The 25,935-nt window shown below is 42.4% G+C and overlaps 1 protein-coding gene across 8 annotated transcripts in view; it reads right to left on the bottom strand.

Annotated features, from left to right (window-relative positions):
• The window catches only part of DCLK1 (doublecortin like kinase 1), a 351,394-nt gene extending 327,933 nt beyond the window's left edge, over nt 1-23,461 (bottom strand). For 3 of the 8 annotated variants that reach the window (XM_064586190.1, XM_064586188.1, XM_064586189.1), the window contains exons 1-2: nt 23,329-23,461; nt 17,570-17,964 (exon numbers count right to left, since the gene is read on the bottom strand). In XM_064586190.1, coding sequence (XP_064442260.1) covers nt 17,570-17,964; nt 23,329-23,345 — 412 coding nt within the window. In that variant the 5' untranslated portion in view covers nt 23,346-23,461. Of the gene's footprint in view, nt 1-17,569; nt 17,965-22,635; nt 22,921-23,328 lie in introns of those variants that run through there. The other 5 variants (XM_064586185.1, XM_064586186.1, XR_010410031.1 and 2 more) reach the window with 4 other exon arrangements.
• Between the last annotated feature and the right edge of the window lie 2,474 nt (nt 23,462-25,935).

The raw sequence follows: 25,935 nt of genomic DNA, 5'->3' as shown, positions 1-25,935 counted from the left end.
CTCTGTCAACAACAGATTGATATCCTAGAGGGGGAAAATGATCATTCTTCCCTTTCTTTGTTTTCCGACTGCTTTTTTTCCGACAAAAATACTGATACTGAGTTGACCTCAGGAATAAAATTTAATTCAAAAAAGAAAGTATTCTTTGGGATTTGGGGGTACTTATATTTGCAGAAAACTTCAAAATCAGAGGTACCTACATTTAGTAATAATGCAAATAATAACATGATTTGAAAACCTAAATTGGATCAGAAAACAGCTTCTTATAACAGTTCGGGACTTCACTGCATGGTGACAGCCGGTAGCTACAGTTGTGCTGAGTACAGCATAACAAAGGGACAGAGGAGTTGAATCACCGTGTTGTACACCTGACAGTAATGTAACATTGTGTGTCAGCTATACTCAAAAAAAAAAAAAAAAAAAACACAACTATGTAATTTATAACTTTGATGGGAGTGTGTGCTGAACATCTTGTAAAGCCAAGTAAAATTCCAAAAGCAAGCAAAATAACTGTCACCAGCTAGACCCCAAGACCTGACCTTTGCTGATCACCTGCTTGGCCCCACCAACCTCTGTCCCACAGTTTTCCTGAAGCTCTTTTTTCCAGCTTATCTCTTAATCAGGCAAAAGCCCCAAGGGGCATAGCATCCCCTGAAGGAAACCAGAACTACCCTCAAGCAATAATGACTTCCTGGAGGAAGGCTCTGGCCACCCAAACCACCCAGACCAGCTGGAGTTTTAATCGCTAACTCAGGGCCCCTCAGATGGGCCATGGTGAGGCCAACAGTTACCGTTCCCTCGCTGCAATGCTGAAAATCACACCCCGAGGTGGAGACTTAACACGCAAAGGAAACAGGAGGTTTGGAGCCGCAGGTCTGTCAACTGCGCCTGCGCGCCCAATTACCGTATTTCCCGCCCTACGCGCTTAAACAGGGCTCCTTTCCTGCCTGGGCTCCTTTAAAACTCTCCCTGGCTGTTGTTCCGGGAGTCAGTCTGACACCTTCAGCTGCAGCTGTTGCCCCAATAAGCCTGGCCTGTGCTTTTAAATACTGGGTCCAGCCTCGTTTCTACCGTTGCTGGGTCCAAGGACCCGGGACCCGCTGCCTTTCCTCCCATCTACACGGGGCCAAGCACAGGGATCCACATACACTAGTAGGCCAATTCATATTTGTTTTCAGGTAAAAGATTTTGAGAATGGTTAACTTAGAAACTGTAGCTTCAGAAACTGACTCTAAAATCAATGTAATTACGTAAGATGAATAAGGTCCGAGGATCTAACGAATAACATGGTGACTATATACTGTGATATAACTGAAATTTGCTGAGAGTAGAACTTAAGTGAGAAAAGATAAATACATGAGGTAAAGAATGTGTTAATTAACGATGGAGGGAATCTTTCACAATATATACATATATCAAATCATCATGAGGTATGCTTTAAATATCTTACAATTTTGTCAGTTATAACCCAGTAAAGCTGGGGTTAAGAAAAAAAGGAAAAGAAATTAATCAATTAAATTAGATTTTATTAAAAATGACTCCTTAACACAGAATCATTTAATGAAAAAACTCAGACCACAAGTAGATGTGGCTCATACAAAAAAGAAAGTAACACATGTACCAAGTGATGATAAATCATAAATCGAATGATCCCATATATATATATATATATTTCATAAAGTTAGGTCAATGCATTTTGAAGTTAAAGATTTTATAATGGCTTTTTTTGTGTTAGTCTTTGTAACAGGGAATAGTTAAAATGCTAAAAAGCTTTCATAATTGTAGGTGAAGTGACCTAGGACTAATCCTACACAGCCCATTTACTTTTATCTAAATCCTTGTCCTATTTTTAAATTAATAGTGCAAGCATCCAAGGCCACTGTATCCACATAAAAATAATTAAACCAGTGTTTCAAAAATAGAAAAGCACAGCTATACATGTTATCAAACATTTACTCTGTAAGTGCTTTTAGAATATACTCTAGTGTGTGTTTATACACCATGTCTCACTAGAAGTTGTACAAATAGTAAATTTAGCAAACCCTTTTTTTATTCACCAAACAGATTATTACTGGTCCCAACTACGCTTTTCTTAAGATGTATGTAGATATCAAAAACATATGCATGGGGATCCCCACCACAGTGGTGCTTCTGAGGCTTTGTGGAGAGACTGTGCGAATGCTCTGGTGGGAAGAGAAATGGAAGTCTGAGCTCTGGCCTCTCCAAGCATGTGACCTTGGGCAAGTCCCTTAGTCTTCTCAGTGGTAGTTTATCCATCCATCAGATGAAGCCTATTCCAGTGGTCACTCAGCTCACCCAGTTCTTTGTGAAAAACAGACTAGATAACAGAGGTCAGAGTGATCTCAAACACAAAACTGCTACACAAGTGAAAAACCCCCTCGAAGGCTGCATTACCCTGATTGTGCAGTCAGCCTGAAAGGAATATTAAAAAAGAAAATCACTAGAAATCAGTGAGCCAGTCGTACATTATAAGGTGTTAATTGTTTCTAACTAGTTACCAGTAGACGTCACTTTGGGTCCATCTCAATATGAGGATGCCCCAAATGGTCCTCAACAAGGCACACACAGCCCAAAATAGAGCAGGCAAAACCCGTCTGTCAGAATTCTGTGTTAATCGGAGATAGGCACTTGTCTGATTATTTGTAAGTTTATATCCTAAGCTAATAATTAAAATAAAAACAAAGTGAGTGGTTTACACTCCAACAACAACAAAAAACCTTTTTAACTTTAAAAAGTATATAATTAGGAAAGTGAGGAATTTTAAGGTACTCACATTAACAATGTGGAGTGGGTTTGTTAAACAAGAAACTAAACGCCTTTTTTACATCTTCTTAAAGAACACTGAAAAAATTTTGAAGCATGACAACTTTGAGAAGGTAATGCTGATTCAGTTCAAGCAACAAGAGTGGGAAGAAACTTAGTTAAATCTGTGCTCACTTAGTGGTTCCTCTGCCTGGTTCACCAGATTCAAAGACCGCAAAGGAATCTTGGGGGAAGGGTGTGAGACTCCAATGAAGAGCCATCTTGTGCTACAAGGAAAGTGACAGCACTTTGAGGAGAGGACAGAGCTGGCCACCAAACCCAAGATCACACACCACTCACTGATGCCGTTTCGAATCTACTACACTATTCAGGAATTCAGTAAGGCAAGATGGGTTTCCTTATGCTAAAAAAGTTTCTATTAAATTGTGCAAATATATTTACATTAAAGGCTTATTTGACCCCACATTCTGAAAACTTTTATTTATTTATTTTCTAAAGATTTTATTTATTTGACAGAGAGAGAGAGCACAAGCAGGGGAAGCGGCAGGCAGAGGCAGAGGGAGAAACAGGCTCCCCACTGAACAGAGAGCCCAATGCAGGGCTCCATCCCAGGACCCTGGGATCATGACCTGAGCTGAAGGCAGCCTCTTAACCCACTGAGCCACCCAGGCGCCCCTGAAAACTTTTCTTTTAACAAAAATTCTGAACTTCTTCCCACCACTAGAGTTACTGCCTTGTCTTAATTCAATTTAAAGTTGAGTTTCTGACTTTGTTAGAAAATAACTTTTCAATTAATGTGCTAATATCATCAACAACTGTAAGTTAGCAAATGTAATTGTTCTGAATGGAAAGAATACATAGTCTTAATTTGGTCAAATAGCTGAGTCTCCAGTGTTTAATCTCTCCTTAAATGGGGCCAAGACTTAAGAGATATGTTATATTCTTTTTTTTTTTTAAGATTTTATTTATTTATTTGACAGAGAGAGTCACAGTGAGAGAAGGAACACAAGCAGAGGGGGTGGGAGAGGGAGCAGCAGGCTTCCCGCCAAGCAGGGAGCCCGATGAGGGGCTCAATCCCAGGACCCTGAGCCGAAGGCAGACGCTTAACGACTGAGCCACCCAGGCGCCCCTATGTTATATTCTTGATTAGAGAATCATCAATAGATTGCATTCAAGTCCTGACAGAGGTATGGGTATTAAAGGCTACTGAAAAATTAAAAAATAAAGCAATACTTGTAGTTACTGTAATGAACTTTTCATACACACTAAGCCGTCCCAAAGTTTTATGGTGTAATTTATATTGCAACAATAAAATAAAAGGTAATTTAGCAAAACCAAAGTATATTTGAGCAAAATGGTCTGATGTTGTGATTTATAATAAAAAATATATACTTGGTCTTCAAACTATTTCTGGCACAGAGCTGCTAAAACCCTTGGAATTTCCTAAGTGATTAGAGCAATAAAGATATCTTGATATGCATAACAAGTCCCCTTTCAACCATACTTTAGTTTATGTTAATGAGGAGGCTGCAGCAAGCACCTGAGGATGGGGGCTGGATGCCAGGGGAACAATCAGTGTGATGAGAGGGTAGAAGATTTCAGTCCACCTCCCTGACTTTAGAGGGAGGCTCTAGTAGTTGAATCCAGTGATTTTTTTTTTTTTAAGATTTTATTTATTTATTTGACAGAGAGAGAGACAGTGAGAGAGGGAACACAAGCAGGGGGAGTGGGAGAGGGAGAAGCAGGCTTCCTGCCGAGCAGGGAGCCTGATGCAGGGCTCGATCCCAGGACCCTGGAACCATGACCTGAACAGAAGGCAGACGCTTAACGACTGAGCCACCCAGGCGCCCCGAATCCAGTGATTTTTTATCAATTGTGCCTATGTAATGGAGCATCCATTAAAAAAAAAAAAAAAGGACAGTGTTCAGAGGGCTTCCAGTTGGTGAACATATTAAGATTCAATGGGAGTGGTGAGCTCAGAGAACATGGAAGCTCCAAGCCCTTTCCACAGTCCTTGCCTGATGGCATCTCTTCAATCTGGCTCTTCCTAAATTATATACTATTATAATAAACTGGTAATCCCAGAAGTAAAATGTTCCCCTGAGTTCTATGAGCCACTCTAGCAAATTAATTGAACCAAAGGAGGGGGTCATGGGAACCTCTTATCTTTTGGCCAATCCAAGTCGGTGACAACTTGGATTCGATTGGGGGATGTATGGGGAAAACCCACACACAGGTTAGAATTCGTGACCAGCATTTTAGGACCCCTAATTTGCTTTGAAAGTTTGGGATTATTTACTCTAGGTGAACCTTAAAAAGGATGGCAAGACGGAAAGATCATTGATGGTTTAAATGAAATGGTGTAACGGTCTATTTAGACGTAGAGCTGGGAATTACCAAATATAATGACTTCCTGGTTGGTTATCATACTGCTGGTTTTGTTCCAGTGTATTCAAGCCAAAAATCTTTGTGTTAAGACTGATCCTCAACTTGAAATTTAATATTCTGGGTGTCCAAGACACCCCAACAAATAGCAAGAGCTGCAGAAGCAGCATCTGTCTGGATTGCTGTGGCATTTACAAAAGCCAAAAAAACTAACATTTGCTTTTAAGCAAAGATAAAGATAAAGAAAATGACAGTTAAAAGAAAAAAAAGTAAGGAAATAAAACATGATATTATGTTTGGATCTGACCAATGCCTACTAAAATAACAGAATATGGTAATTTCTTCCCTGAAAGATCTAGGTATTTTGGGGATCTTGGAAAAATGGAATGATTTCTGTGTAAGCATATTAGATTATTTTTGAGATACTGAAGGTTCTATGTTTTATTTGTTTTCAAAAAATCACACATGCATTTGTAAATTTATTATATTGCTGTTATTCAAAGTATGGAAATAAATGTTCTCCAACAAAGTTTATTATTTAAAAATCTGTAAAGTTAACTCTCCTTGGCCATCAGCTCCCATTATGAAATTAAAGGATTTCCACTTAAAAGAAATAATCTAAGTCACTACTGAAAACTTCCAGGAATGTGGTACCAGCTTCCTGATTAACCAGGCCTGTGGTGAATGAGCTAGAAAGGTATCCCTCCACAAGATCCCATATTAGGAGATTCTAGAAGTTTGCTCTATTTCTCCTTACTGCTGGAGCTTTTTCACTGGCTCAGGGTGAGACTTGTAAATGTCATATGTAACATCACTTGATCTCAGTCTGAAAATGAGCTAATCTCTGGTTGCTACCTCCTCTAGGACTTCTTTAAGTTCCAAATGTGGCATATTCAAAAGTATCTTAGGTGAGAGATGCCTATAAAAATTTCATTTTCCCAGAGAATAAAGTTTCTCATTAAAAACTCTAGCAATTAAAATTTACTAGTGTGAATTATAGTAAAAACTGGGAAAGACTCAAATATGTATTGAGACCTCTAAAAATAAACTGAGTAAAACTACATGAAGATATTATTTACAGAACAAAATATAAAGTTGCCTTCTGGATATTATATTTTATGAGCTTACCTCAAATAAACATGGCAACATTTCATAATCTATCAAAAGGCCCTGATTTAAGAAGAGGATTTTGATAGTGTTATTAAAGGCAAGAGAAAAGTTTCCCCAAAGGTTCTTTGGGTCATTCTTCCATGGAAGTCTTTCATAATTATAAGAGTACATAAAAATAAGCTTCCAGAAAATAAAATTTGAATGTGTATGTCAGTCCTGTGGAAGATGTCAAGTTCTCAAATTCAATGCAACAGAAAAATAAAGAAAAAAAAAAGATCCAAAATTTTAAATTTAAAAGTGTTCTGAAAAGTAGAGAAACTAAAATAAAAAGGGGAAAACAGACTGAGGATCTACACAGAACAATGGGTTACTATACTGGGCAAAGCTTATTAAAATTTACAAAAATACAGAGTACCAAAATATATGATAAAGGATAAAGACAAAATACACAGAAATTAGAAAACACCCCTAGGGCCATTATAAATCGATAACAACCCTTTCTGAAAGCAACATGGCTGGCCAACTGTATTTAGAACCATGAAAATGTATATACTCATTGCTAAAAATTTCTCCTAAGGACATAACAGAATAACAAATAACCAAACTGCAAAAAAATTTAAAAATTTTTCAATTTAAAAAACAATTTAAAAATAAAATAAAAACCAACAAAACTGCAACAAGCACATACAGCAGTAGCCATGAAAACTAAAAATTAACTACAAACTCCTAAATTTCCAATAAGAGGTACAAAATCTGAATTTGCCACTCTGGGGAGTAAAAAGATTCCTAAGTCATGAGCTTGTCTTCTAAAGAGCTGAGAAAGCAATATGCGTATATGAAAAGAATTCACAAGGCAGGAAGCGATAATTGCCAAATAAGCGGTCCAGGCAACCCTAACTCAGGAGAGAAGGAAATCACTTCCCACGTCCCACTTCAATAAAGAAGAAATGGAATTCATGCTGGCCTTGGAAGTGAGGGTAAGATTTTCCACAGCAGAAAAGAAAGAGGACAGCATTTCAGATAAAAATAAAATAATAATATTCTCTACTACACTGCACAGTAAGGGGACAGTCTGTGAGATATTACCATGTCTTTCTCAAAAAATAAAAATTGTTTCACGGACAAACAAGTTAGAGTAAGATTGTGGTAGGGTCCAAGGTCAAAGTTTTTGTGCATGATCAGACCCAAGTTTCAGAAAGCTCCCACTGGCTTCAATGTAAAGGGAGGGCTGAAGGTAGGACGTGGGAAGAGAGAAGTTGAGAAAGCTGGTATAACAGACCAAGAGAGGAGACGGAGAATTGAACTTTACACATCTGCGCTAGGGGCAGAGAGGAGTGGGTGCAATGAGGAGAACTTAGCAGATAGAATCAGTTGACTAGATGGTAGAATTGGCAAGTCTGGATGTGGGAACCAAGGGAATCTGAGTCAAAATGACAAAAATGAAATGATGACGCTAGAACTTCCATTTTGGTTGACTTCCCATATACCACCATAGGTAAAGTAAGAAGGGAACCAGGTTTGGATGTGATGGTAAGGAAAGATATTAATTTGGCTGTGCACATACCAAATTTAAAGTTCCTAAGAGCCAACTAGTTGGGAGATTTCCAGCAAGCACTTAGAAATAAAAGCCTGGAGTTTGGAGGGTGATGCATATGGCAGCTACAGAGATGGAACTGAAGAAAACACTCCAGGGGAGACCATGCCCGACTGGACAAGAAGAAATCCAGGGCAACACCAGTCTCTAAAGAGTGCCCAGAGATGGAGGAGCCACTGAAGGGAATGAAGAGAAATCAGATGCCTTGGAACCACGGAAAATGAAAGGCGGTAAGTGTGTGACTGGAAGAGACCCAGACATGAGCATCCAATGCTCCAGGGACAGCATCGAGGATAAGAATTCCTTAGAGATCACTGGCCTAGCCACTAAAAGGCCACATGTGGCCCTATAATGGCCACTTCAGTTGGGTAGTGATGCTGGCTTCCTTTCATTCATTCATTCATTCATTCATCCATTCTTCCATCCATTCATTCTCTTTCCTCTTTCTTCCCATAATATTTATTGAGTACTTACAACTACCATGCTAGGCAGTGAGGACTCCAATGGCAGAGACTTTGGTATAAAATAAATAAGTATATTACAGTGTCATGATGCTAATCAAGGAGTTGAAGTATGACTAGAAGCTGAGCAACTATAGACAGCATATACAGATATTTCTTATCACAGGAGACCTCTGGGTTTGGGAGGTCAGAAAGACCAGGCAAGAATTTTTTTAGATTGTGGGAGATTTGCCTATCTGCAGGCTGAGGGATGAGTATGGAGACAGCATTGGCAGAAGAGGTTATGTGAATGTCTGCCATGCAGCAGATCCTGTTCTAACCCATGTTGTTTAACCTGTAATCCTCAACACAACCCTATGAGCTAAGTATTAACACACCACTTATCAGAGGGCACAATGAGGCACAGAGAGATAGACAGCCGGCTCAAGGTCACATGGCTAGCAAAAGTAGAGCCAGGACTCAAATGCAGGTGGTCTGACTCCAGAGCCATAACTTAACCATGACATTACATACCCTCGGGAGAGCACCATCCTATCGCCCTTGCAGGAGAGAAGGGAAGCCTGGAGATGGGAGAGCACAAGAAAAGAGCCCAGTCAAACTCACTGCTAAGTGTATCAATAGGTAATAGGAGACACAGACAGAAAGGAAGGGGCAGGAGCAGGGTCACTGAGAGAAATCCATTAAAGACTGTGGGCTGTATTCTACATCTAAGTGGAGAGCCTTTATGAAGCAAAGGTATAGCACAAAGTGGTCTGTCTGTGGCCAGGTTTATAGGCAGGAAAACTGGTTTAAAGACTACTGTATGGCACAGACCTGTACCTTTGAAACAAATAATACATTATATGTTTAAAAAAAAAAAAAAAAGAAGAAGATAGTAGGAAGGGAAAAATGAAGGGGGGGAATCAGAGGGGGAGATGAACCATGACAGACTATGGACTCTGAGAAACAAACTGAGGGTTTTAGAGGGGAGGGGTGTGGGGGGATGGGTTAGCCAGGTGATGGGTATTAAGGAGGGCACATATTGAATGGAATACTGGGTGTTATATGCAAACAAGGAATCATGGAACAGTACATCAAAAACTAATGATGTAAGGTATGGTGACTAACATAACATAATAAAATTAAATTTAAAAAAAAAAGACTACTGTCTGGGACACATGTGTGTCCTAAAGGATCTGACCTAAGAGAGGCTCTGGAATGGAAAAGCAGGGACAAATACAGATTCCATAAAGAGGAGAAAACAAATTGCAAAAGAGAAACTAAGATATGTATTTTCAGCTTATGAGCCCATTGCAATAGTGCTGGGAAGAGACAACAAGACTCAAGTGGTAGGAATATGAAGAGTTATTATTTAATTTTTTTTAATGTTTTTGCATCTTTCAAATTTTCTACAATGCTCAGTGTATAAGAATGTATCGCTCCTGCAGTAAAAAAATAGCAATACTGTTAAAACAGTGATGAGACTTGAAAACTATAATACTGATGTTGACACCATTTAACAAGATCTAGAATATGAGAAGAGGAATGAATTCTGGGTAGTGGAAAAGAATGAGGTCACATGTATGCAGGCTGAGTTTGAAAGGACTAAGGACTGAAGTGATATATCAGTTAAGTATATCCAGGTGGTAGGAGTGAAGAAGAAAGGTTTTATTATTATTTGGAAGAAATGGGCCTTAAAAGAGTGGTTAACCTCCTACACTGTTGGTGGGAATGCAAGCTGGTGCAGCCACTCCGGAAAACAGTATGGAGGTTCCTCAAAAAGTTGAAAAGGGAGCTACCCTATGACCCAGCAATTGCACTACTGGGTATTTACCCCAAAGATACAAATGTAGTGATCCGAAGGGGTACGTGCACCCCAATGTTTATAGCAGCAATGTCCACAATAGCCAAACTATGGAAAGAGCCAAGATGTCCATCAACAGATGAATGGATGAAGAAGATTTGGTGTATATATATACAATGGAATATTATGCAGCCATCAAAAAAGTGAAATCTTGCCATTTGCAACAATGTGGCTGGAACTAGAGGGTATTATGCTAAGCGAAATAAGTCAATCAGAGAAAGACAAGTATCATATGATCTCACTGATATGAGGAATTTGAGAAACAAGACAGAGGATCATAGGGGAAGGGAGGAAAAAATGAAACAAGATGAAACCAGAGAGGGAGACAAACCATAAGAGACTCTTAATCTCAGGAAATAAACCGAGGGTTGCTGGAGTGGAGGGGGGTGGGAGGGATGGGGTGGCTGGGTGATGGACATTGGGGAGGGTATGTGCTATGGTGAGCACTGTGAATTGTGTAAGATTGATGAATCACAGACCTGTACCCCTGAAACAAATAATACATTATATGTTAAAAAAAAAACAAAAAAAGAAGAAGATAGTAGGAAGGGAAAAATGAAGGGGGGGAAATCGGAGGGAGAGATGAACCATGACAGACTACGGACTCTAAGAAACAAACTGAGGGTTCTAGAGGGGCAGGGGGTGGGGGGATGGGTTAGCCTGGTGATGGGTATTAAGGAGGGCACGTTCTGCATGGAGCACTGGGTGTTATACTCAAACAAGGAATCATGGAACACTACATCAAAAACTAATGATGTAATGTATGGTGACTAACATAACATAATAAAATAAAATTTTTAAAAAAGAGTGGTTAAAATAATAAGAGTTGATGACATCACAGTAGACCCAAAGACAGGAAAAGTAGAGGACACCTACGTTTAAGGGTGAGACAAGTAAAGAGGGAAATAGAAATTCACCATTTGAACACCACCGCAACAGTTGCTGTAGGCAAATCCACCAGTAAATGCCAAAATTCATGGGCGAAATTTAAGGAGAAACAAGAGATTCACATAGCCCAAAGTTTCTCCCCCAAATATGTATTCATTGCAAAGGGGGGAAAAGAGTAACTTTAGAGTGAAGGTAACTGGCAGACACCACTTTACCAATTGATCATGGCTAATCGCACCAGTAACAAGACACAGCAACATCCTGGACCCCGAAACGATGCACCAAAAGGAACACAGCATCATTTCTGTAGAATTCCCGCCACAAATACCTAACTTCAATCTAACCATCAGCTACACCCAAATTGAAGAACACTCTATGAATGACCAGTACTCTTCAAAATGGCCGTAGAGACAAGGAAAGACTGAAGAACTGTCAAAGCTTGGCAGAGATGAAGAAGACGTTAACAACTGAATGCAACATGTGATTCTGGAACCAAAAATAAAAGGCCAGTACAGGGAAAATTGATGAAATCTGAAAAAAAACCTGTAGTTACTAGCATGACTAGTATCCAAGGATATCCAAAGATAACTTTTATTTTTAATCATTGTGCCATGGTTGTGTATGATGTTCCACTGTGGGAAGGGCATATGAAGGGGCATATGAAAACTATTTTTATGACACTTCTAATAAGTCTACATTAGTTTCAAAATAAAAACTTTTAAAGATGAGGATGTATCCTATAAAAAGGTTAAATTGAATCCCACACTGTATGAATATGACATCCATTACAATACTTTTTTAAATGAAAACATAAAAATACTAGAAGAAAATGAGGGAAACAGCTTTATAATCTCAGAGTACAACCCAAGAGGCATGAAAATCATGCCATAAATGAAAAGGCTGATACTTTTGATTATTTCAATTTTTTTCAATCTGAATGGCAAAGAACATAATAAGCAACATCACTACATAAAGGACAATCCAGGAAAAAAAACTTTCAATTAATATCCCAAAAGGCTAATAGCTCTAAAATAAAAAAATCTTACAAGTCAATAAAAAAAAGATCCCAACCTGGTAGAAAAAAGGTCAAAAGCTATAAGAAACAACACATAGAAAAAGAAATACAGGGCGCCTGGGTGGCTCAGTTGGTTAAGTGACTGCCTTCGGCTCAGGTCATGATCCTGGAGTCCCGGGAAAAAGTCCCGCATCGGGCTCCCTGCTCGGCGGGGGGTCTGCTTCTCCCTCTGACCCTCTTCCCTCTCATGCTCTCTGTCTCTCATTCTCTCTCTCAAATAAATAAATAAAATCTTTAAAAAAAAAAAAAGAAAAAAAAAGAAATACAAATGCATTTTTAATCATATGAAAAGATGAAAATTAAAACTATAAGTGGATACATGCTTTTCTTTTTATAATAGGTTGGCAAGTAGCAAAACATTAAATAAAACACTGTGTTGTTGAGGGTATAGGAAAACAGTCAGTCTCATATGTTACCGATGGGAGTATAAACTGGGACCACATCTATGAAAATCTGCAACAGCTCTTAAGAGTCTAATGCTTGTACCTCTCTACCCAGCAGTATGACTTCTAGGAATTTATCCTACAAAGATTCTCCTACATGGGATAGAAAACTTAAATCCAAGGATATTCACGGCAAAACTGTGTCTGATAACAAATGATTGGTCACAACCTATCAATACAAGCCCATCAATAAAAGACTGGTTAAATAAATGAGGGTACCTTTGTATAAAGGAATACTATGAAGTCAGTAAAAAGGACACAGTAGTTCTGGCTGTATGATGGGAGGTATTGCTAAGCGCACAAAGCGAGGGGCAGAGCCGCAAGCACAGTGAGTTACCCTCTGGGCAAATGATATGTATATCCTTAACCTGGTATCTTTGACATGATACTCAAAAACAAAAACAAGGGGCGCCTGGGTGGCTCAGTCGGTTAAGCGACTGCCTTCAACTCAGGTCATGATCCCAGGGTCCTGGGATCGAGCCCCGCATCGGGCTCCCTGCTCCGCGGGAAGCCTGCTTCTCCCTCTGCCCCTCACCCTGCTTGTGTTCCCTCTCTCACTGTGTCTGTCAAATAAATAAATAAAATCTTAAAAAAAACAACAAAAACAAAAAACAAAAAACAAAAACAAAAACAACCACAACCACAACAGAACTAGTAAGCCATTTGCTGGAGGGGAATTTTAGAGACAGTACGCTTTACAGCCATCCCAGGATTCATTTAAAACTTTTACTCTAGCAGGGAGAGGCAAAGAAGCCAGTGAATTACAGAAAGAAATCAATGACGCCACATCAAGGGGAAGAAAAATTGCCAAGAGAACTGGGTGACCGGAAATCGTGGGTAGAGATTCCCTAACTGTGGGGCGAAGTGTGGGCTTGTTCTTGAGAAGTTAACTCTGATGGGGACTTGGGAACAGCCCTAACACTCCAGCTCTGGAGTCAGACAGTTTCCATGGTGAAGTGGGGGATCAAGGTGCATAAGAGAGCTGAGAAAGAAGGGGACTCATTTCTAATACATACAGAACTGATGTACAAATTAACTTATTTATACCCAGGAGACAACATACCTGAATAGCGTTTATGTTAATGCTTACAGGAAATGCCCTGGCCCTCTTATATCTACATTCACATAAGATGTTAGAAGAATGCCTATTTAAGACAGCAAATAGATTAATGGTTGCCAGGAGTTGGGGAGGATGAAAAGGTGGAGCACAGAGGATTTTTAGGCAGTAAAACTATTCTGGATGATGCTACAATGGTGCACACATGTCATTACAGTGTTGTCAAAACCCATAGAACACACAACACCAAGAGTGAGCCCTAGTGTAAACCCTGGACTTTTGGTGCTAATGAGGTGTCAGTGTAGATTCATCAATTATAACAAATGCACCACTCTGATGACAATGGGAGAGACTGGTCATGTGCTGAGGGAAGGGGACATATGGGAAATCTCTGTACCTTCTGCCCAATTTTGCTGTGAACCTAAAACTAAACTAAAAATAAAGCCTATTTAAAAGTAGGGGGGGTGGATGGTTCACGCCCAACACATGTATACATCAGTGAAGCTTGAGCATCTGATAAAGAACAAAATCAATCAGTCAATGTTTGGGGTTTATATTACATCTTTCTCCTAAGAGTTTAAAGGTTTTAAATGTTATTTCTTCATTTACCTTCACAACATTTACACACCTACGGTGGATCATAAATAGTGTAAAATTGGGGGAAAAGAGGCAATATTGGGAAAATGAGGCCAAGTCTCAAGGTGAACCACTTGCAGAAATAGGACTGCAATTCCACTTTCCTTCTTAATTATCCTGATTTTTTTAATGTATTAAGGCCATTTGGAAAGCAAACAATTAAAACTGCTATCCATTGTGTGCTCTTACATACATGTGTGCATGTGTGTGTGGGTATATAATACATGCATAAAGAGACACATTTATAATCATACACACCCAGACACATACAAACTCACTCATACATTTATACTTGAGGCAAAGAGCCAGCTCTGTCAATGCACTTAAACCAAATTTAGGCATAATAATCTGTGGATAATAATAACAGAACAGTGCAAGTGACCATGAGACTGTTATAAATAAAGAAACTCACATATGTCATCGTAATTCAGAATTCTGAGTCTGAGGTAAGTGAGAAAGAACAAACTTAAAAAAAAAATTACAAGTCAAATACACTTGTCACCGCATCCACTAAAAGGATTTAATTTAAAACTCAAACATCAGCATATTGGAAAAGGAAATGAGAAGCTAATAACATGCATTGACGTTTACATAAAATTAGTATGTAAAGTGAGAGATATGAACCTAATGATGAATATGAAGCAACCGTTTGCATTTTAACAGACTAAGCAAAAATGTAATTGACAAAGAGGCCGATCTAAATGAATTTCCAGCTACTTCAACACTAAGGGCAGCTGCAGGCTGTCAGAATTATAAACGAGAAAAAAATCTGTTTAAACTGGATTTCTTTAAAAAACACAGCCGATATGTGAACGTACACACTGTACTGAAGTTATCATTCATTCAATCAGAAAAAAGCATTTTTTTCCCAAAAAGTCATTTTTTAACATCAGAGTAGTCAATATGCGGTTGCTTCATATTGATTGGAGAGCAAAGTATTTGGAGGTAAATGAAAATATTAAGGTGTTTCTGGGAGCCGTAGCTGTCATTCCTGGAATTAAGTCAAGGTCAAAAACATTTGTTTTCAAGAATAATCTACCACAATAAAATTTCATTTCAAAGCCACTAAGATTACCCCACTTGGTATCTTATTAGTGGCAGTTATGAGTTCAACTTTGGCACCAGCCTTCCTGGGTTCAAATCCTAACTCTACCATTTCTTGCTGTGTGACTTTGAGCAGGTCACTTAACCACACTGTGCCTCACTTTTCTCATCGTAGTGTAAGGATGGTCACCGTACCTAGCTCCTAGGATCACTGTGTGAATGAAACGTATTCATACATGCAAGACACACGCTCCATAACTGTGAGCTGTCATTATTATCCTTGAGACAGCGGTCTCTTAGGGCAGGCATTATTTGGTGTTAAAAAACCAACAAAGAAGATGGTGGCAAGCAAGCCATGTTGCCGCTCCTTGTATGTAAAGAACCCTTGTTTCCTCCCACCCCTCACACTCTCTCCTGGGTGGACAGGAACCCTGGGAATATCTCTGGCCACTTCTCCGTAAAGATCCGCTCTGGGTGGACAACTGACTGAAGGACACCGCCCCGCCCCATAGATGCTACGCAAGTGATTCTAGAACAGAGTGAGAAGCCCAGCCCGGCCGCCTCACAATGTGCTTGGGGATCTTGGCATATTTTGTCTCTACTACCATCAGTCCTCAAAGGGATGGTTTGGTGACTGATCATGCACCTGACTTTGCATTTCACCTTTATCCAGGTCCCTCAGAATAGCCCACCAAATGTTTTATTTATCCCTGTATTTTCCAAGGTCAGGAAAAGGGCAGAGCACAAAAATCAAAGCTGATGCAGAGAGATTTCATGTTCAGTCTTCCCCTTTAATTTACTGAAAGTGCCAACATCTGAATAGAAGGAAAAAGGCCAAGTCTACAGGCATCTTGGCAGGGTGACGAGTCATTGAAAAGAGATGTGAATTCCCACATAATAAACACACCAAAGCCAGGCTCTCCACACCCTCTCAAGTCCCGTCATACTGTGACCGGACTGGCGTCTCTGCCAAGGGATAAAGGGAAGGAAAATGGGAGAAAGACACAGACTCGCTCAGCCCTGAATCACATACAGATTCTGGTTCCACAGGAGGACAAGAGGGCTCGCCTGTGTGTGGTCAGGGCTGAGGAACCCCAAACTCTGCGGGCCCCTGAAAGGGATGCTTCTTGCTACCTGCACGAGAGAGGGAGGACATGACGTGCATGGCATTCCTCCAGGATCCAGGAAGACAACAGGCCCAGGCAAATATATCTGGAGTGAATAGGAACTCAGGGTGAAGTCAAGCACTTCCCAAACTCTGAACTTCCTTTTCCATGCTCCTCTGTGCTGAGTGCTGCTTCGTCGTGACCGGAACACCTCAGACTTAGGAACTCCTACTGTCCAAAGAAGATCAGCCATCCTCATTTGCACCTTAGCATGAATTTAACCCATTAGCTCTCTCCACATCCTTTTACTTTGCTTATGATTTCTAAGGTGATTAGAGGCTTTCTGTGCTGTTCAAATGGGGTGGTACTGAAGCGAGTCTACCTACTTTGCTGGCACAAGATACCAGGTCTCACCTGAGGACTCAAACAGTCCTCTTTCCACATGAAATGTCTACAACAGATAATGACTTTTAACCTAAATTCGACTTTGGAAAACAATACACTGAACAGACTAATGCCTTTATAGCTTCAAATACCAGAGAAAGACAACAATCCTTTAAACGTAAAAGGAAGCACCATATGGGAAAGAAATGCCAGAAAACCTAATTGCTAGTCCAGTATGAACACGACCTCACCATGTAACCACAGATACGGCACTCGAAGTTTCTGGGCCTCAGTCTCTGGTGACAGAATTAATGGGTTCAATACCTATGTAAGGTTCCTTTCCACTCAAAAATCTCACAATCCATTGGTTATTTTCAGTTCAAGTAATTTCAGACATCATGACAGCAAAAGTTCATTTGCATCCAGAAATGAATATGAACAATGTGATTAAAGATATAAAAAGGGACTTTTAAAATGTAGCATGAGAATGACAAACGGAACAGAAAATGCTGGAGAATTAAGACACTTTTCCCTTCAGTCCATTATTATAAGATGCCTGCCCTAATACCATTAGTGGGTTGTTTTTTTTTCTTTTTACACCACAGTACAGCAAAGTGAACTCCCAAATGTGTGAACAATGAGGATCACAGCCTTGGGCTGAATGCTACCTCTTAGAGATCAATCAAGTGCAGGTGCCCAGAACAACGTGGAAACATGAGAGAACGCATCCTCTAGGGTCACTTGGGAGTGAGCGCTCACCTTCCACCAGCTGGTCCAGGCTGGAAATCTTCTTGAGCCCATCAATGGTGTAGATTGTTCTCACTCCCTGGGGCAAATTCACGTTATCTGACAGAGTTCGGGTCAAGTCAGCCAGCAGGGCCTCAAAAGATCGGAAGCGGTCTGGGGAGATGGCATACACAATCCCTTTGAAGTATCTGTCTCCATTTCGATAGAAACGAACTTTCTTGGCCTTCTTCTCTGAGCTGAGGGTCTGCAGCGTGCGGGTTCGGTAGAAACTGCAGTGGGCGCTGTGCGTTGGGCTGGGCAGCCCGTTCACCCGCGACCCTCTGCTGTATCTCTGAGCCTTATCCCGCTCGTCAAAGTGTTCCAGCTCCATGTCTCTGCCGAAGGACATGACGGAGTTAAAGTGGAACCTGGGAGGCACAGAAGGAAAAGAAAAAAAAACAAACAGAGACACATACTGATGTTATTTTAAGACCACGGTATGAAAGGCTCAGCTCAAGAGCAGCTGGTGGAACTATTGCTGTAATTGATGATATATTTAATATGAGTTATCGAGTTGGAAGAGAAGGAAGGCAAGGAAGAAGCAGAAGAGGCAGCCCCTGTGGAAAGAGCTTATCAATCAACCCCAGTTTAGTTAGAAACAGCTCCTATGGAGTGACCACCTCCCCCTTTCAGGCTTTGAACAGCTGTTATTTCCAAGTCACAACAAACCATTCAGAGTAGTATTATCCCTATCTACAGATGAAGAAAACGAGGCACGGAAAAATTTCTCCGAAATGCTCGAACCAAGTCCTCCCACCCAGGTTTGCTTGACTCCAAAGCCCAGACTTCCCTACAGGGTGCTCACTCTGGTGGCAGATGGAAGATAAGCTTTCATATTACCATAGGGCTGATGATAAGAAGTGGTGCTGGGCCAGGAACCAAAAGGAGGGGGTCAGCATTTAACAGGTTATAAATCAGTTCACAAAGTTTTGTGCTCCTCCTGGCCAGATAGAGAGCAAACTGAATCAATCCCCAGCTTCTACCAGCTTAAGAATGTCCAACATATTCACATATTCCATAGCAGCTTTTTTATAAGTGATTTCACCATAACTCATTTGCTTACATTTCGTGCTTCGGATAAGTTGGGTTAGAAAAAGCAGAAAAAGTTTGTGGAGGAAGAGGAAAAAGAACAGAAGGGATAAAAGTTACTTTTGGGAGGGCTCTGCCTTTCTTTCCACTCTGTTTTCGTGGTTGAGGGAATTGAGGCTTAGAGATGTTGATCAAGTACTTCTCAAGGCTGGTACAGGACCAAGTTTGGATCAACATCTTTAAAGCCTTGCTTCCTCAACTACACATAGGAATGCCAATCATACCTACCTCATAATTAATATTAAGTATGAATACATGAAGCACTTGGGAGGGTGTCTAGCATGTGATAAGTATTAATGTTTTTTATTAATAAAATCTGCTTTTCTGTTCTTAACTCTGTCACAGAAAGAACTAGTAGGAATAGAATCTCTCCCTTCTGGTAAGGAAAGCTCCTTGGGAGTCTGCCTGATTTTCCTCTCATGACCTTCTGAAAGATATGCTTGCACCCCCATGGTCCCCATTTTACTTTCTATGGAGCGCTGTCACCAGCAAGCTGCCTATGAGATCAATTCATCCTTGCTAAGGGGTTAGGTGATAAAGGCTTGTGATGTTGACCCTTGCAGGGGATCAGGATTTTAAAGGTCAATCTAGAAAACATTCAAAGGAAAGAAGTTTCGATGACAAAATTTCCGGCATGTTGAAATACAATAATATAGGGAAATGGAAAATCTGGGGCAAGAACCTTATGAGTGCTCCCCAAATCCCACCACATAGATGATGTTGCCTTTCTGAAGGTCAGTCCAAACTAACCAAAAGTACTGCCAAGCCTCCCCGACCTTTCCTTGACCCTGAGTAGACAACCTCTGATCCATTCAGAGTAGCTCAAAATTCATGTTTAAAAGCATTGCTAGAGATTGTGGACTCCTGAAATGAAGTGGAAAAAGCTAGGGTTTATTGAATGTCTATGATGTGCCTGGCACTACTATTCAGCAATCAATTGCATAATATGCTAAAAATTCCCTTCTAAACCTCACAGCAATCCAATGAGGTCGGTAATATTATTATGACTGAAGGCAAGTACGGGATAGATCCAGGGTCCCAGAGTCATAATTGAGGGAGTTGGGATTTGAACCTAGGTTTACTCAGACTAACTCTGAAGCTGGTGCTCCCTCTTTTCTGCCCCATGCGCTGTGTCTTAGAGGCCAGGCCCCCTGAGAGCCTCCCTAGACCCCTTCACCCATAAAAATAGGGGTGTTTAAAGCCCTCACTCTTAACTAGGTCTGTGACCTTGGGGAGGCCACTTACCTGAGGAAGGTCCTCTGCAGACAGAGGGGGCAGTGGTCACCAGGCCGCTAATGTCTTCACCTGCTCATCATTCTACTGCTGACCCGGAGGGGTGGGGGGGGCGGGCAGAGTGGGACTCAAACCTGGACCAATCATTAGTTCAGTGTATTTTTTTCCTCCAAACATGAAAACTACCTCATGTCTCTTAATAACTCATAATAGCCTAAATTCGTATTTTCCAGAAAAAGTGATACCATACATAGGTATATATGAACCAGTTTCATTGATTTTGAAGTTGGATAACTTCAAAACAGTGATCCAGTTCTTGAGGCAGCTATTAACTAACAGAACCAATATTAACTAAGTAACAGAACCAACCATTGCCCATGGTATCATTGCTCCTACTTTTTTTTAATCTCCTCTCAACATGAGCTCTTTTGTATTCCAAAAGGGGTGTGTGGTCGGTGGCGGGGTGGGGGGGTACTCATACAACCTCGCTAAGCTCTTCAAACTTCGCTTATTATAAAGGCCAGGTTGGCTTTTGAAGCTTCTGTTTTATTTTTAAAGGCAGTAATCCATCTTCCAACCCAAGGGGTTTCCTCCCAAATCTATATGAACCAAGAGACAACAAGCAGGACCACAGCAAAGGATGACACAATTGTGTCACCAGAGAGTGCGGATGTAGTCTGAAGGGGATTTTACCGATCTACAATTTACAAAAGCCAAATAATTTAGCAACTGTTGGAATTCCCTAGAGGAATCAGGCTTTTAGAACCAAGAGTTCTACACCAAATGAAAAAAAAAAAGTCAATTTTAAAATAGACAAAAGTTGATTTTGTTTTATTTGTGTATTTCTTCACACTTGATCGTGTATGTTCAACCAGGACAAGCACATCTCTGACTTCCCTTCTGAGCCTGCCCAAAAGGAAGCAATGATGTTGGTGACGAAGAAAAACCACACTCAAAGTGGAATCATTTTCAAGGCTACAGCTACCACTAAATGAATGTCAAAAGCCACACTACACACCCTAATGTTCCCATAATTATGTGCAACATCAAAATAGGTGTTCCTTCTCTTGCCTGGGCTGGCTCAGCTCTGCAGTTGGCTTACTTATATAGCTGAACCACGAGCTCCTGGAGATTCCCTGGGCTTCCACAGGTTCTTGCTTCCTGCCCAGGAAACCACTAAGGCACAGAGACACACATTCACAGCCCATCGATGGCCAGGGCCCTGGGCACACATGCGTCACGGTACCAAGAAGGTAACCGCATGGCGGGAGCCACAGAGATCACAGACACTGGGAGGGGAAGAAGGGGGCCTGGCTCTTATCAGAGATTTTCCTATAAACACCTCCATGCCAAGAAATCAGAATCCTCAATTGTCTTCTGTGGGATTTCTCACCATTTTGAGGAACCTCTGTGTTCATCATTCTCTAGGTAAGGATATGAGTTCCTGCTTCAGAGATTTCCACAAACACACACACACACCCCAAGAAATAATTCATCATAAAGATTACCACATCGAAACAGATGCTGGACCTGGAAGTCCCAAGGGATATTTTGCCAGTGGGATTAAGATGCAGGTGGACGGGCAGGGGTGGAAGAAGAGGCGCGCGCGCGCGCACACGCACACACACACACACACACACACACACACACCCCTTCAGAGGGCATGCACCACCTCGGACACAGATATCACAGGATGTGTGCCAATCTTTTATAATGTTCCTACATATAACCCCTCTTAAAATCCCTTCTGACCACCTTCATGTGACATTTCATACTTTAAAGCTTGTCCTACTTTCCTTTCCAGTGGAAAGGCGATATATTTAGGAACATTCATAAAGCGTATTCACGGAACACCCTGCAGTGTGGCCGCTAAACGCGTGTGCACCATAATCTAGACACACACTCACAGGTGCGGAGAGAGGGAGCCGGTTTGAATGAAACCTTTCATTTGCTCCATCTCTTACAAGCGTTGCCTTTCCAAATCCAGCAGTGATTCCGCGCAAACCTGGTTTTCAAAAGCAGCCTCTTTTGTGGGGCAATGCAGGGCTGTGCGTGCGCTCCCACTAGGAGGAAAATGCCATTTCCTCTCCGCATGCTTTTAGCACTGCAGGTACTAATTTGTACTTGAGGCAGCCTCGCTGTCCCTGAAGGAACTTGAGACCCTGCAAATGTACTTGCAACACCCACACTGCAGCCACCCACCACGCACAGATCGCCCCATCTTCAAGCACACCACCCTCCGGGCACACAGGAAAGCACACACACAATAAGAGGCCTGGCCCGGCCACTCCTTCTAGGCGCAGACTTGGTCCTCGCTCCGCGGCCAGTTCTGACAATGACAAACACCTCGCCCAGCTCCTCCGCCCAGGCTCTCCATCTCCACTAACAGCGTGGCGAAAAGCCTGGCGGGGAGGGTGGGGGGCGCGCGCCCTACTCCCCGTTTCAAGCCCGGTGGCACCAGACAAAAGAGGCAGGTGCCAGCAGCCCCGGGGCCGCCCGTACACACTGGCCACGGCAGGGCAGCGCCTTTCGAGGAACGGCGGGCTGGGTGGCGGCGGCGGCGGGCCGAGGGGGGCGCCCGCCCTGCCCTCCACGCCCCGGGCTACCTCGGCGCCCCGCGGCTGCGGGAGGAGCGGGCGCTGCGAGCCCCCAGCGGAGGCCCCCCGCCACCCCCACCCTTCGGCCGGCCCTGCCGCCAGCCAAGGCAAAGCACGCACCGGTCCGCGGAGAGACGCCGCCCGGGGTCTTTGTGGCCGCGCTCGGGGCCGCCTCCTGGTGCTGTCCTCACCCGGCGGGGCGCGGCCGGGGCTGCGGGGCTGCGGAGCTGCGGGGCTGCGGGGCGGCGGCGGGGCCGGGGCTGGGCTGCAGCAGCTACTGGAGCGCGGGCGTCTGGGCTGCAGCCGCTAGTGCAGGGATGTGCCTCTGCCGGTTCTCATTGAAATGCGGCGCTTCGCACAGCCTCACTCCAGCTTGCTCCGGAGGAGGGCGGCGGCGGCGGGCGCGCTCCCTTCTCTTGTGGCGCTCGCTCTCTCTCACACGCCCTCCCCGCTCCCTCCTTCTCCCACTCCGCGTGCGCGCTCCGGCGCCCCCGCCCTTCTTGGCAGGGCGCACCCACCACGGCTGCGCCCGGGGTCCTCCTCCTCCCCGCGCCCTCCCCGACCGCAGCGACCTCCGTGCGGCTGGCCTGAACAAGCCCCCCAAGCTCCCCATTCCTCAGGAGTGGTCGTCTGCAGATAGGGCAAGATCGGCTGGGGGCCTGCGGACAGAGGAAGAAAACGTGGACGGGGCCAGGTCTGAGCCAGGAAAAGTGCGAGATGGCGCAGCGGTGAGTCCCCCTCCCTCAGGGGAGACAAGGGAAACAATTACGTCCTCCTCCCCTGCACAACCCCCTCGCCCCCCCCCACACTCACACTTTATGTGACTTCATGATTTAACACTTTCCCAGGATTATGGAAGCCAACGTAATGCACTCTCATCACTCTTGTCCAAGATGCATCCATGCAGTTCCTCCAGGGAGGACCAACCCCTGACCCTCACAATCTACACACGACAGTGTCACCCTCAGTCCCCTTATTGGGAAGGACCAGCTGTGTTCATTGACCCCATCAGTCATCTCCATTTGACCTCAGGACTTGAGTCACCCTTAAAATAGTGACCTCTGTTTAGAGCCGAATATGTTACAATAGACGCTTGATAACTTAGAGGCCAGTTTTCACTACTGGAGAACTCGTGGTTGCCAGGGCTGGCGGTCAGCTCTGGAAAGCCCCATGAGCTCATCACAAGCTTTCCCTCCTGGGGCAGGAATGTTATCAGAATCCAGGCTGTTGACAGCTTCCTCCAGTCTTTGCACAAACGCCCAGGGAGTGAGAGCAGGTCGCTGACTTCCATGAAACCTTAGCCTGGTTCACTAGGCAGCCTAAATTTTTGTCCAGTTAATCTCCTTCCATCATGTTGCTTGCGACCTGTATCTGTCCCACATATGCATACATATACAAAGACACATAGGTATTTTTCTCTCTTCCCGAGCTTGAACCTTTTTGTGGAAAATCAAAATTTTATTTTTCTCTTGCCCATTGAGCCCAGTTACATACTTGACTACTCATTATTAATAAGAGCTAATCTGAAATACTTTCAAAGTATATGTAAATACTAAATAATCACCATTTGTTATAAAATGCCACTCAAATGAGATGCATATTGCATATTCAACAAGTTGCTGCAATATTTATCTTTGAACTATTTAATAACCCAGGGATGAGAGTACATGAACTCATCAAATGGACTAAATGCGGAGTACTGAGCCTACCCCATTCAAATTCTAATACAAAATGAGGGCCAAGGGGTAAGCGCAGAGAAAGGAGCTAAGTGTATTTTCTTGAGAACAGAAATCAGAACTTCTATTTATCTTGCAAGTGACAAATGCCAAGTAATTTCTGCCAAAATGCTAAACCAAGAAATAAATTCCATTTCCTAATCCCTATGAATATTCTATCAGGGTCACTTCTTAAGCACTTCAAGTAATTCAACCATATCTTACCACCTTCCTAGCTGACCTACCTGGGACATGTAGATAATGTGTTTAAAAAACAAACAAAAACCCACCTTTGAGTTTGACTCTCTCAGATTGCTCTCACTAGATGTAGTTGGGCATCATTAACTCTTTCAGGGAACCAAGGGCACTGAGAATTGATGGGCACACTCAGTAGTCCCTACTGGCTCATTTCGTCAGAACAGCAAGCAGGTGCTAAGTGGCACCCAGTGACCAGACCGAAATAAGTACAGAAGTGCCTAAATTACTTCTAGGAAATTCAATGAAATTTAACCAGAAAACTCCTAATTCAAGTAATTTTCAAAAACTGATGTTACTTCCTTTATATGACCAGGGTATCGATCAAAGAGGTGACTGGAATTAATGTGTCCTTCCCTCATGAAAATCTGAAGTTAATGGAGATCTCTCCAACTCCCCAAAGCTAATGCTATTTAAGCCGTGCGCCCCGATTGCTGCTCCAGGCAGCCACAGTTCTGCACCCCGCAAGACTGACCACAGTGTGGTCCCAGCTCTGTCAGTGACTCCTATTAGCTGAGTGCTTGCTTCTATGCTGTGCGGGGGCACCTGTACATTTTCTTATTTCACATTTGTAAGAACCATTCAAGGTAGGCATCATTAACCTTACCTTATGGATGAAGGAATTTAGGCATAGGCAAGTTACGTCGTTTGCCAATAGGCAGCTAATAAATGTCAAGCCCAACTCCATTTTAAAATCCCTGTTTTAAAATTCAAGTCAAGGGCGCCTGGGTGGCTCAGTTGGTTAAGCGACTGCCTTCGGCTCAGGTCATGATCCTGGAGTCCCTGGATCGAGTCCCGCATCGGGCTCCCTGCTCGGCAGGGAGTCTGCTTCTCCCTCTGACCCTCCCGACCCTCCCCCCTCTCATGTGCTCTCTCTCTCAGTCTCTCTCTCTCAAATAAGTAAATAAAATCTTAAAAAAAAAAAAAAATTCAAGTCAGTTTTCCAATTGCTATGGCCATATGCTTGGAAAGCAATACCAAATTCTAGTCTGAAGTGTTCTCTCTTTTGGAAAATGCAGTCTTTTAATCAATGAATTTATTATTTCATAACAGAGAGAGAGAACAACTCTTTGCTGTTGTGAACACTGCTTCCTTTAGTGATGGGTATCATCAAATGTATCTATCCTGAGCTAAACTTTAATGAGAATATTTGCATGTCACCCTCTGACACAGGCTGATGGACAATTTTAGCTACATGTGTTTGCTTTTTTTTTCCCCCCTGAAAGTAAGTTTTCAGGTCCAAACCAAGGAAGAGAAAAAGAACTAAAGAAAAATAATTTTTAGTTGACCATGTATCTCTTTTCAGGTACATTTTATTGGCTTCTTCATAGAAAATAAGCTCCATCACGTAGATTCAAAGAGAATAACAGAAAATGGGATATTAGCAGGAAGAGATGCACTTTCTGTTTTTCTCTCTAGAAGGGGAATTTACTGTGTCTCATTCAGATTC

This window comes from Mirounga angustirostris, unplaced genomic scaffold, assembly GCF_029215605.1.
Source record: "Mirounga angustirostris isolate CCGP_5_RB_7025 unplaced genomic scaffold, mMirAng1.0.hap1 SCAF_3, whole genome shotgun sequence".
Lineage (NCBI taxonomy): Eukaryota > Metazoa > Chordata > Mammalia > Carnivora > Phocidae > Mirounga > Mirounga angustirostris.
The sequence above is the reverse complement of the archived record's forward strand: the minus strand, read 5'-3'. Positions and strand labels throughout refer to the sequence as shown.